General features: G+C 40.8%; 1 protein-coding gene across 4 annotated transcripts in view; it reads right to left on the minus strand.

The window, feature by feature from the left end:
• GAB3 (GRB2 associated binding protein 3) overlaps positions 1-13,217 on the minus strand; it is a 113,012-nt gene that overhangs the window by 33,320 nt on the left and 66,475 nt on the right. For 3 of the 4 annotated variants that reach the window (XM_039489583.1, XM_039489579.1, XM_039489580.1), the window contains one exon: positions 1,201-1,504. In XM_039489583.1, the coding sequence (XP_039345517.1) occupies positions 1,201-1,465 (265 nt within the window). In that variant the 5' untranslated portion in view covers positions 1,466-1,504. Of the gene's footprint in view, positions 1-1,200; positions 1,505-1,641; positions 1,708-13,217 lie in introns of those variants that run through there. The other variant, XM_039489582.1, reaches the window with a different exon arrangement.

A 13,217-nucleotide genomic window follows, 5' to 3' on the forward strand; every position in this document is an offset into this window, starting at 1 on the left:
TTGGGAGTTACGGCTATACACTGGCACATACCAAACATGACACCAAGTTTTCCTGACGGACTCTAAACTGAATGTGAAAATTGCAGCTATCAGGATTATAATGGGAACTCTGCCAAAATCTCCCCACTCCCTTCCATTCCTCCTCTGAGCATACTAATGAAGAGAAGATTAAAGAATGCACGAACTGGAATAGAGGAAATTAAAGCATCTCAGCATGGTCTTCTGTCTCCTTTCAGGTTTATGAGATTAAAAGTGCTATTATCCCTTTTAATGAGACAAGTCTTTCAGTGAGTTCCCCCAGCATCATCCACTTCTGTTGTTGCAATGGCCTTCTTCATGACCATGCGACTCAATCTGAATTATTTCCTTTGCTGCTTTCAAATCACTGCTGTATCTGCCCCTTGGAAATATCGGGGGAAATACAGTTTGCATTTATCTGAGGCTGAATTGCTCATTTTAAAAATCAAGCTAATGATACAGGTCCCTGTGTTAATTAATGGCCAGATTCAACCTGTAGTGGCTAATTCTAGGACCTGCTCCAACAAATTAACTGTAATGAACTATCTTACGGGCTCTTTCTCCATATGGGTGGGGGCCTTGACAAAATACTTTGTCCTCATTTTCACGGGCAGGAACATATCTTGGATCTAGACACACATTCCTACCACACTCCTGGAGCATTTGATTCTCTGCCTCTTTTTTCTGCCTTTTCTTCTCTTTACAAGAGTGAGAGGGCTTTACAGCGTTAGCATTAAGATTTATAGATCACATCTTATAATGCTTGAGACAATGTGAACTTTGTAGAACACTTTCTCTCTCTCTCTGAGATGGGTGATTGATGTTAAGTCAAACTAAATAAATACCGAGCATGTAATGAAACATAAAGTCCCATTAGATAATGTTCAATCAGTATTGTACATAAACAGTACCTTCTTTTATAAAAAAAAATCTGTTGGTTTATTCAAAAAGGAGTTAGTTCACGGAAGTGAGACCAAAACCAATTGGCTATTATTTATATTCTGCAGAACTGATATCTTTGATAGTTTTAAGCAATCTTTCTAAACTCCAACCAATTACCACAGGTACTATGATGTTCCCCAGCAGGATAAGTCTCCACTCCCCTCTGGCCACTGTGCTGCCTGAGGGAGATTCCAGCTCCAGGTTATTTCCACAGAGCTTGAGCCATGATTCCGTTCCTACCTGTGCCATCTTCCAAGTGTCCAAAGTTGCAGATCTGGCTGATGTTGTGCACCCATATCTGCATTTCCTCCTCCGTTTTCGCCACCAAGTAAAAGGAGCGGTAGGTGGTTTTCACAATGAAGACAAAGTTATTCTGGAATTCTTTCTTGATGAAGATGGACCCTGAATGCTTCAGCACTTCACATTCGTTAAGGTCTATGATCCGAATGGGTTTCTTTGAATGGTTGTTTCTGTAGTACTCCAGAACGTCTGGGTTCCCACTCATGCGGCCCCTGCGGAGCACAAACCAGCGCTTCCGCCATGCCTGCAGGAGATACAATTGGACACATGTCACAGATGGGGGAATTTGTTTCCTGCTTTAGCCTTCAAACTGGTTGTCACATTTTGTCAACAGATCTAAATATGCATATTTTCTTTAGCTTCTATGCTTATCTTAATCACCGGGCTGAATGGTGACTGGTGATTTGAAATCCGTTCCCATACGGTGCGTCTACTCTAAGAAGAAAGGTGGGCAGTTGTAATTTTAACATCAGTTTGCAGGGCAGGTAAGCTATAGGCTTCTCCATAGTCTCTACCTCGATCTAGTACCATGTGTTAAAGCTACAAATGGCCTTGTCTTCACTAGGATTTTAGTTGCTACGTTAGCTAACATGAAGTAAGAACACATCTTTTATCTTAGGATAAAATCCTAGGCATGCCTTGTCTTCACTGTGTTAGGTCTGGTCTACACTTGAAATTTAGGTCAACATAGCTACAGTACTCGAGGGTGTGAAAAAATCTACACCCAAGGGATGTAGCTATGCCGACCTAATCCCCAGTGTGGATGCAGCTAGGCTGACAGAAAAATGCTTCCCTTGAGCTAACTACTGTCGCAAGGGGAGGTGTTCCTATAGCAACAACAACAACAAAAAACCTCCATCGCTCTAAGCTGTGTCTACATTATTGGGTTATGCCAGGATAATTATGGTGCTGTAGCTATGCTGCTACAGTCCCCATACTGTAGACATGGCCTTACTTGCCATGTGTTAGCTAGCACCTGGTAGATAACACCTTTTCTCCTAGTGAAGACAAGGCCTTAAGATGAACCCAGCATGTTTCCGTCAGATGGTTTTCTGTGCTAATAAAGAGCCGTTAATGAGCTGACAGTTACTTATGCAAATTAAGGAGAACAGACCTTGAGGGGGCTGCAGTGCTAAAAAGTTAAACAGATGACTTCAGAATGCTACAAAATCCTGTATATCTCACAAAACGGCTTGTATAACTCTCTCTGCCCAAAACTGTAAATTAATAAATATTTATCTCTTTTTGGCCCAAATGATTAATAGCCTGGATTTCACACAGGGTTAAGTAAAGTCACATATAGATTAAGACACCATATGATTTTATAAAGCTGTATGCAGGATTTGTGGGGAGCGGGGGGGGGAGATATTTTTCCCCCTCCATTTCACCAGCTGTTTCAGTTCACGTACAGTGCTGTGTTGGTTACAGCTGTCACCAATATACTTACTACAAGACCCAGAAGTGACCCCCCCTCCATATTTCCCATTCCATGGATAAATATTAAACTAAGAAATTAGGAGCTCTTCATCTACTGAATTTGTATAAAGAATGTGATTGGATAAAATCAGGTCACATGATCAAAAATAAAACAATGCTGTTTGATGGCTGGCCCAAGGAAATAGGACATGTCCCTGTGATGTCACCAACCTTAGAGCTGTTTCCTACCTTCACAGAGCTTCAATTACACTGTATAAGAAACTCCTGGCCAACTAAGAACATCTGTTAACACTACCCTGCATACTTGGTCAGCTGGATCTTCAAAGTGACAGCAGAGACAAAACTCAGATTTCTTTGCTCCAAAAGCACTTGAATGAAAGGAGCATCTTCACTGGCTGCAAGCAGTGTAGGAGCTATGACCCTTAGATGAGCAATTCTGATTCCACCCACTAGACAGCAGTGGGGCACGCGCGCGCGCGCACACGCACACACACACACTTTATCCAGTTCACTACATCTACTAAATGGCCACTGGCTGTGTCATACTTCATAAAATTCAAAAGGAACAACAAGAAAAACAATTTGAACAACAACAGAAGAGATGAACTCCTTGCCTGAATCTTACTCAACTCCTGCTTGCAAAATGACTAGTCATCATAACACAAAACTGAGCAGTTGTCTGTCATTTGAGAAATCTTAGCATGAGCTATGATCACACCCATTTTGTGGTAGGAGCCTATTTTTAAGCTGGCAAACAGGTCCAGCATCTCTTGAGACCAAGCAATCGGTTGCAAAATGTTTTAGCTGCTATGTAAAAATCCTCATTTATGTACCTTAAAAGTCAATACAATTACTACAGTTTTTGCTGATTCTCATATCCAATGGGTACAACGGCCACTAAAATATGGAAGAAAATAACCCCTATGGCCTACATTAATCAAGAAGGAAATGTAACATGACCCCCAAAGTAGCTGCCTGACAGCGAAGGCTTTGAATCTGATTTCCATTATTCTCATATTTTTTTTTATGCAAATAAACTGAACGTGAGGGGTGTCCAGTCCTCCCGTCAGGACACCTCAAAGCTTTTGAAGTCTACCATCAGAGATGCACATGGAATAAATACTCCAATAAAATATTAATTGACTTGCTTACTTAAAAGCATGTCCATTCAGCCAGCTGTACCATGACCTACTGCTAAAGTGCAAGGCTATCCAAATCAGGGCAGAGACTAAAGTAATATGTTAAACAAGGCTTTTGCGAGCCTGAACCATCATTTGTCAACCTATGAGAAGAAGTGGGTTTTGAGATGGGACTTGAATGAGGCCTGGTGGACCGGGTCAGGAAGGGGGTGTAGGGTGGAGAGCACAAGCACTGGCAATTCAAGCTTTCCCCTCGCTGCATACTGCCCACTATGGTATACTCTTGATCTTTTGACCTCTAGAAGTCAGACGGTGATTTGATCTCTTTGCCCATTGGCTCTCCTGTTGCATCTTCCAATCAGGTTATTAGCTAGCATGGTTGTGGTTTTTGATATGTGGAATCCTGTCCTAGAGGCCACCAAGGACTGTTTCTCACAAGGCCTGGAGATTCAATCTCTTAAGGACAAATTGTGATATTTCATACCTTAAAAACATGATTATGCAAATACAAATACTGTAAAGTTTTTGGTTAATGATTAGGTCTGTAAAACAGGACCGGTCCTGACAGCTTGTCAAGATTTAAACATCTGTTTCTTTGTTTGTGGAGAAACTCAGGGCACCTGCAGGACAACACCAGCAATTTTTGAAGTGCTGAGGTGTATAATATATCCATAGAATACATATATTTCTCTCCTAACCAACTTCTGGGTTTCTCTACTATCATGCACAGTTCCTGAGTTGGCAGTTGATCGGACAGACATGTCACTAGCCTCAGTGAAGAAGCACAGTTATATTTTTTTCCACTCTTTTTTTCAAGCCACGTGCTTTAATGAAAAAAAGAATACTGGTATGTAATATTCGCCCTTCCCTTCCAAAGTGCCCTCTTAATTGCTTTCAAATGCTGGCACTTAGGATATGCCACCTAACTGTGAATTTTTATCCAACCTTTCGAAAATACGTAGAACCTCAGAGTTACAAACACCGGAGTTACAAACAGGTCGGTCAACCCCACACCTCATTTGGAATTGGAAGAATGCAGTCAGGCACCAGAGACAACAACAACAACAACAAAAGCAAATGCAGTACAGTGCTGTGTTAAAAATGTAAACTACTAAAAAAATAAAGGGAAAGTTTAAGAAAAGAGTTGACAAGGTAAGGAAACTGTTTCTGCACTTGTTTTGTTTAAATTAAGATGGTTGAAAACAGCATTTTTCTTCTGCATAGTTGTATTAAGTCAATATTCAGTTGTAAACTTTTGACAGAACAACCATAACCTTTTGTTCAGCATTACAACCTCCATTCCCGACGTGTTCGTAACTCTGAGGTTCTACTGTAATTACTGTTTATGTGGGGGAATGCCCAGAAGTTTCAGATGTATCTGATCTCATTAGAGCCAAAGAATTTATGGACAAAAACCCAAGAGAATGCTGTTCCACAATTTAAAAAGTGGGACGTTTCCTGAATAACCTAGCAGGGAACAGCTCAATACTCAGTGAAATATCATGCTTATATCATGAACAGCCCATCACAAAACAAAACATATAGGACTCGATTCTTTGGTACAATTCTGGCTCTAAATGATCAGCAGAGAATTCCTATTAAACTCCCTGCTGTCATAAACCGAGAGGAAGCACTCCTGTGCCAGCTGCTCTGATTCCCCCAGGGTAGCTACTCCAGGCTGCGCTAACTGATGCTGGAGCTGGGCTGGCACAGAATCAGGAACTGTAAACTGCTTCCTCCACCCTCTCCGTGCTGAGAATGAAGTACACAGTCTGAGACATAACATTCCTGAGTAGTTCAAGGTACAGTGCAGGACAGCCCTATGTCTCACTTTGTTTAGATTTTATGCTTTGCTGAATCTAAATTCCAGAGAGCACAGTATCGTCAGCTGGAACAGAACTCTGTACAAAGTATTTCAAATCTGCCATTTCAAAACCTTGGGCCAGATTCTTCACTACTGTAAAATGATTCTAACTGGATTGGTTTCACCTTCACATCATTGTGGCCATACAACTCGATTTTTATTTTTTTGATTACAAATATGTGATAAAATTAACATTATTCTTAGCTCTATTATAAAGAATGTGTGTCAGGGAATGCTGGAGGGGGATGGACAGTTAAGCATGCAAGACCCAACTTCAATGGAGGTCTGGGTGTGCAAGGAACGCCAGGTTAAGTCTCAGGGTGACGTGCTGAATTCTGTACGGTGACACAAATGAAAGCAGCTACATGCTTAGCAGTAATGTAGATTCCAAGCAGAAGACTCATTTTCTCTCTTCACTGCACAATGTCTCTTAAGAGCACAGATGACTCCAAACCTAGTCATATAATCCATGGCCAATTTACCCTCCCTTACCAAATCTATAATGAAAACCGAGCTGAAAAAGAGATAAAACAATGTAGGGCCTTTGGTTCTTGTGAATCCCAGTCCTGACATTCAGAAAGATGACTAAATTCCTAATGTGCTTTCAGAGAGCATTTGAAGTAAACAACCATAGCAGAAGGCAGTTTCTACCGCGACACAATTTCTTTTTCTCTGTAATCAAATGTTTGGGGCTAGTAAGCTGCTCTGTGGTTTCTAAGGATAAAGAAAATGAGTAATAGAACATGCATCACAAAAAGCCACTGCCTTCGTCCACGTCAGCATACATAGCAAGTCACATATGTGCTACAGAGCCCACACAGCGGAGACACCCCTAGATTCCACAGAAACCCACCAAAGAGAACTGAAAGACCTCCGTGGAGATGAGCGGGGTTAGCAACAGGCCCCACAACTCATGACCAGGGCCCTTGGGTTCTACTCCTAGTTCTGGTTCACCATTTTAGCCTGGGGAAGTGGCTGAACTGTCCAGTGCCTCAGTCTACCCATCAATAAAGTAAGTCTAAGACCTGCCTCATGTGGGTGATGTGACACCGGATTCATTAGTGATTGTAAAAATACTAGCACGGTGATCCTTAGATAAAGAGCATTACAGTACATCTACCTTCCTTGGTGTTTAGATGGCCTTTATTACCACAGGTATCTGAATGTATTTATCCACACAACACTCCTGCAAAGCAGGGAAGTGCTGTTATCTCTCTTCTACAGACCAGGAACTGAGTCACAGAGAAACTCAATGACTTGCCCAAGGTGCTGGAGTAGGGACTTAAATCCAGGTCTCTTAAAACCTAGGCTAATTTCTAATCACTTGGCCAACCCTCCTCTTTATAAGTGACAGGTATTGTCACTTGTTTTCAACCGACATTACTACTTTCTAAGGGCCCACTACACGGCATGTCTCAGACCTCTGGGGAAAGGCCACGTCAGGCTTTTACTTGTATCCGGGTTTTTATTTGGTTAGTGAACCTGTTTTTCACCTCTTTTCCCTGTTTAAACTTTCATCATACCACCATATCATGGTACAGTTAACAGCTACCGTAGAATGGGTTATTTCCATTTTAAAAAGCTTTCTACATTATTATGCCTCTGATCTGCCAAAATATTTTTAACCTAAAAAGCTTTTGCACATTCAACTATGCTAAATGCATTCATTATGTGTTGAGAGTTTTAAGCACCCATGGACTGCATTGCAAACCTCATCTGAAATGGTTACACATTTGCCAATATGTGATATTCATGCAAGTCTATGAGATATGCAAATCTGGCTGACTTTGAATGCATACTAAAGAAAGCCACTCACATGATATCACCTTTATCTGCAAGCAACTACAGGGGTCAAACTTTCTCTGCCTTTTCTTGGGGTGTGTTTACAGATGGTTAAAGGACTCTCCTACCGCAGTGTAAGTGGGATCCAGAGATTGTTTTAATTCATTCCTCACAATCCACTCAAAGTGCTGCTCATCGAGCTACCAGAGTTGCAGGATCACTTTGAAATAAAGTTGCTTCACTGTCTCAGTTTCTGTTGCTGCTCCGGTTTGTCAATACAAAACTAGCAAGTGACTGGCACTTTGAGGGGCAGGGCAATATTGTGCATGCTGATCGTGCTGAGCTTCATGGACACTTCAAAAACTAGCAAAACCAGAAGTGGGAGCAGGGAGGTGGGGATAGTTTGGTTTCATCTGATCAGAGCCGGTAGAGTTTGGAAAGAGGATTGTTTTGTTTATGGGCTCAAAACTAAATACGGTATCAAATCTACAGGGGAGTTTAGTTCAACTGCAGTGGGAGAAGGGCTGGGACCTCTCCCACAAGGAATTCCCCAGTTTGCATTTGGTTTTGCTATTGTAACATAGACAGTCTCCAGGAGAAATATTACACGTATTTTGGTGCCTTTCGAAATTGTTGAGGACTTCACTATATGTTTATATAGCTTCAGAAGTCTGCCATTGTTGGCACTAGAAAGCCATCTTTGTCAGAAAACGACAACTATCAGATAAGAGGTAACATAAATTAGTAATAATTTTCATCTGTCCTTCATACGTGGAATGGTCCATTGCCAATGAGAGGAGAGGTTTTAGAGCAGCGTTGGTCTGATGCCCAGGTGTTGCTGTGTGCAACACGAGACATCAGTGTTTTCTGCTTGCCTCTGAGTTTTTAATGTCAGGAATCTCCACAGACACTTCTAAAGGAATACCTCTGTCATTATTATTACAATAGCGCTCTTCCATAAATAACTGCTGCTCCCGCAGACCAATACCTTTATATCTGCCAAATAAGTGGTATGAAGTTGGTGTGAGCTGTAAACTCTTGCTCTAGCGTGGATATTGCACTGTCAAGTAAGACAAGCCACAAACAAAATAATAATGTACTGAAAAACAACCAGAGCACTAGTAAACAACAGAAGAACAAGAGGCGTGCCAACAAGGGTTAAGTTTCAACTGAAGAGGTGACTAATGAGCATTTTGTTTGGTGAACATATTTTCATTTGTAAATACTTGTGCAAAATACACACCAACAGGTAAGCACAGATGAGAACACATACTAGCTATGTGATATAACATTAGCATAAAGTATGCAGTTCATACTTTGTATTTTTTAATCACAACCCCTTTCATCCAAAGGTCTAAAAGGTCTTCACCAGGGTGGATAAAAATCAATGATTTTTTAAAAAAATAATAACATTAAAAAAATCAGATTTTTATTTAAATCCAATTTTTTTGATAAAATGCTTTTTGGGGAAAAAACCTATCTAAAGAGAGTTTTAATTACGATATCTTTGAGCGATAATGTATCTCATCATAGAATAGGGATTATTAATTCTACACTATGAGACAATATATTCATGTAATGTTTAAGAAAAGTTTTGTAAATGAGTTCCAATAGTTCTTGGATTAGGGACCCAATCTTATCGGGTTCCAGAGGCGTCTGTATAGATTATTTAGGTTAATCTTTCTATCTACCCAATGGGTCTCAGTACTCAGTCTAGAAGATACCATCAGAGATGCTTAGTTTTGCAGTTCTCAAACTGTGGATTTGTGTCTCCAGAGATAACATGCTTGTTAACAGCAAAAATGTTTTTAAATAAATAAATAAATACTATATAGAGATGAGAAATAACAGACCTCAACCCTACTGTCCCTCTGCAAATTTGTGTACATAGAGTCAATCCCTTACCTCTCTATAAGTGCAAAGTTTCAAAAAGTTCAATGAATAGAAGATTGTTGGGAGCGGAATAGATCTGGAAAAGGAGAAGTCGTCTGGAGATAAATGTGAGAAGGGAGGGACAGGCAGTAGAAATAAAAGTGAAACTGTTTGAGCAGCATATTCCAGAAGTCTTGAGGTCTTTCTGAGTGTACCCTTCATTGATTTGAGATCTACCATACCATTCTCTCACTAGAAGGGAAAACCTATAATGGCAGCAGGCCGTAAAAGAGACCCGGTTTGGGAATATTTTCATGAAGTTCCTCTACCTGTGGGTAAGACAGGCATGCATACAAAATGCAAACAGTGCAACACAGAAATGCAAGGCCTGGTTGCCCAAATGAATTAACATCCTGAGAAGTGTTCCTTCTCAGGAGGAAGCTGCATTGAAGATGATGAAAGGAACATGTCTGAACATGCAGGATCTTCAGGTTGGTCAACTTTTTTATTTCATACTACTTTCTTAAGGACCGCCTGTCTTTCTTCTGGACTATTCTTGAATTCTTGAGTTTGAGCAAAAAATATAATTGTTACTCTGTGGTACTATCATTTTAGATGCAGTTGTGATAAAAAATAAATAGCTGAAATAGGCAGATCTTCTTTTTACAATTTCACCTTTAAAGTAGTACTGAGTGTCAGTGAATGTAATGAGTAATACTAAATGAGCAGTATGGTAATAATAATTAAATAACTGCATTGACTTATTTTGTTTAGGAGAATCCATCCTCAACATACAGGATTCTGAAGACTGTCCACCTTCAAGATCACCATCATTTTCTATAGTTTCAGAGTTATCTGCCAATGATAGTGTTTCAGTCGCATCATGTATGTCACATAGCCACAGTATATCACCTGTAGCAAAAAGAAAAAAAAATGTCCGCCATCCAGAAACAACCACAGATAAGTTTGTGATAAGAACCAGCAGGTTACAAAAAAAGGTAATTGATGAAAAAATTGCCCGGTTTGTTTATGCAACAAACTCTCCTTTCCATATGACTGAGAACCCACACTTCATTAACATGGTTCAGTTATTAAGACCAGGATACAGTCCACCCAACAGAGCAGATGTTGCAGGCAAATTGCTGGATAAAGTGTATGAAAGAGAAATTGAGCAGTGTGCAAAAGGTCTAGAGGGTGAAATTGTTAACCTGACTCTTGATGGGTGGAGCAATGTCCACAATGATCCTGTCGCATGTGCTTGTGTGACAACAGAAGAAGGGAATGACTTCCTTACAGAAACAATTGATACATCAGGAAATGCCCACACAGCAGAATACTTACAAGAAGTAGCAGTAAAAACTATAACAAACTGTGAAAAAAAATTCAAATGTCTAGTACGCAGCATGGTCACAGACAATGCTGCAAATGTATCCAAGATGAGAAGAAATTTAGAAGAGAGTGAAGAGAGTCCCCAGCTAATAACATATGGTTGCAGTGCTCATTTGATGCACCTCCTAGCCAAAGACTTCAGTGTTCCAGAAATAAAGGCTAATGTTGTTGAAATTGCAAAATACTTCTGTATCAACCACTCTGCAGCAGCTGCTCTGAAAAAAGTGGGAGGAACCAAGCAAACTCTCCCACAAGATGTGTGATGGAACTCAGTAGTGGACTGTTTTGAGCACTATATCAAGAACTGGCCTAATCTGATGACAATTTGTGAACAAAACTGTGAAAAAATAGATGGCACTGTCATAGCCAAAGTTCTCAACATTGGGCTTAAGAGAAATGTTGAACACATGCCTGAAACCTATTTCTGTAGCCTTGAACAAAATGCAGGGAAATAGCTGTTTTATTGCTGACCCTGTTGAAATTTGGACGGAATTGAGTGAGATCTTAAAAAGAGAAATATGCAATGACAGAGTTAAATTACAAGCATTAAAAAAACGAATGGGACAAGCACTATCTCCAGCTCATTTTCTTGCAAATATTCTCAATAATCGGTACCAGAGTCGAACCTTAACTGCTGAAGAGGAGGAGTTGGCTATGACATGGACATCCAGCAATCATCCCTTCATAATGCCAACTATAATAAACTTCAGAGCTAAGAGTGAACCAGTCAAGAAATACATGTTTGCTGATGATGTTTTAAAGGAAGTCACACCAATGAACTGGTGGAAGTCACTTAAGTGCTTGGACTCAGAGACTGCTGAAGTGATAATCTCATTTTTAACAGCAGTAGCTTCTTCTGCCAGTGTAGAACAAAAATAAAACAATTTAAATGTCTGTCTAGTGATGTTCTCCTCCTAACACAGCATGGCAAGAAAATCCTCCAAATATTAATGATTAACCTGTAGAACTGGGGATATTTATGAAGTCATTGGGAGGTGAACTATCGGCTTCAATTACCTTTGGTAAATGAAATAACCAAACAATCATTCATTTTCTGATATAGCTGTAAAACTAATCTTTTGAAAACTTTTCAAAATAAATCACTTTAAAAATGTGTGTACCTTCTAAAAATGAAACCTACAGCTATCTCTGAGTTGTGAAGAATATGTATTAAGGTTATAACAACCAACAAGAATGCACTTTTATGTAGAAATCCATGATTAAATAGAGTGTTCCTGACTAGTGACTTAAATCATGATTTAAATCAATTTGATTTAAATTAAATCCACCCTGGGTCTTCACCACCAAATTAAGACTCACAGCTCCTCTGTGAGGCAGGGAATTATCTTATTCCTTTTACAGATGAGAAGTTGAGGCCAAGAGAAATTAAGTGACTTGCTCGAGGATGCCTACAGGAAGTTTGGGAAACAACTGATGTTTCCTGACTTCCAGTCCCATCCTTCTTGGGAAAGTGATTTGTGTTAATCTATTAGCCTACAATGGACAGGTTCAGAAATGAATTCGTAACATGCACACAAAAGGGCAAAAGTTCAGCAATGGGTGAAATTTAAAAGAACTGAAAGCTTGCGACAGGTCTACACGTAGAAGTTCCCATATTTAACCAAACTCTGCGAGGCCCATCTGAGCCTCTAGAAATAGCTGGGCTGGAAATCTCACATGAACAGGATCGGGCAACATTTCACTCCCGTTGAAGTTCTGGAGCAATGTGATCATGCAATGAAGCATCAAATTACAAAGAAACAATGCAACGTGATGTGTCACAGGGCACAAGGGTGATTTTGGAATCCAGGCCACGAATATCCTGCAAGAATGGCTCAGGAAATGTGAAGTGATGATCGGGCTGATCTGGGAGAGCCCAGGATGGAAAACAAGCCTGAACACAATGGGAGAAATGAACTGAACTAGTTTAAATGCTCCGAAAAGGGGTACATTTGGGTTCAAGTCAAGATCTGACCAAAGTTTTGGATTTAAATTCATTTTAGTTGAGCAGGTTCAAACACTCCTAATTACGATACTAAGGGCTTAGTTCTGGCTGCCCTGAATGGCTGCACTAGGGAGCGTGCTGGGAAGAATCCCTTCCCCCACCACCTCTTACTCTACAGTCAATAATATAGAGGGAGTGCTGGGGTGTACATAGGGTTGTTAACTTTCTAATCATGCAAAACTGAACACCCTTGACCCGCCCCCTGACCCGCCCCTTGTCTGAGGCCCCACCCCCCACTCACTCCATCCCCCCTCCCTCCATCACTCACTCACCCTCACTCACTTTCACTGGGCTGGGGCAGGGGGTTGGGGTATGGGAGGGGGTGTGGGCTCTGGGCTGGGGCCGGGTATGAGGGGTTTGGGGTGCAGGAGGGGGCTTGGGGCTGGGGCAGGGATGCTGGAGGAGCTGTGGGCTCCAGCTGGGGCTGTGGGTTCTGGGGTGGGGCTGAGGGGTTTGGAGTACAAGAGGG

Source organism: Mauremys reevesii, linkage group 9 (genome assembly GCF_016161935.1).
Source record: "Mauremys reevesii isolate NIE-2019 linkage group 9, ASM1616193v1, whole genome shotgun sequence".
Classification (NCBI taxonomy): Eukaryota; Metazoa; Chordata; order Testudines; family Geoemydidae; genus Mauremys; species Mauremys reevesii.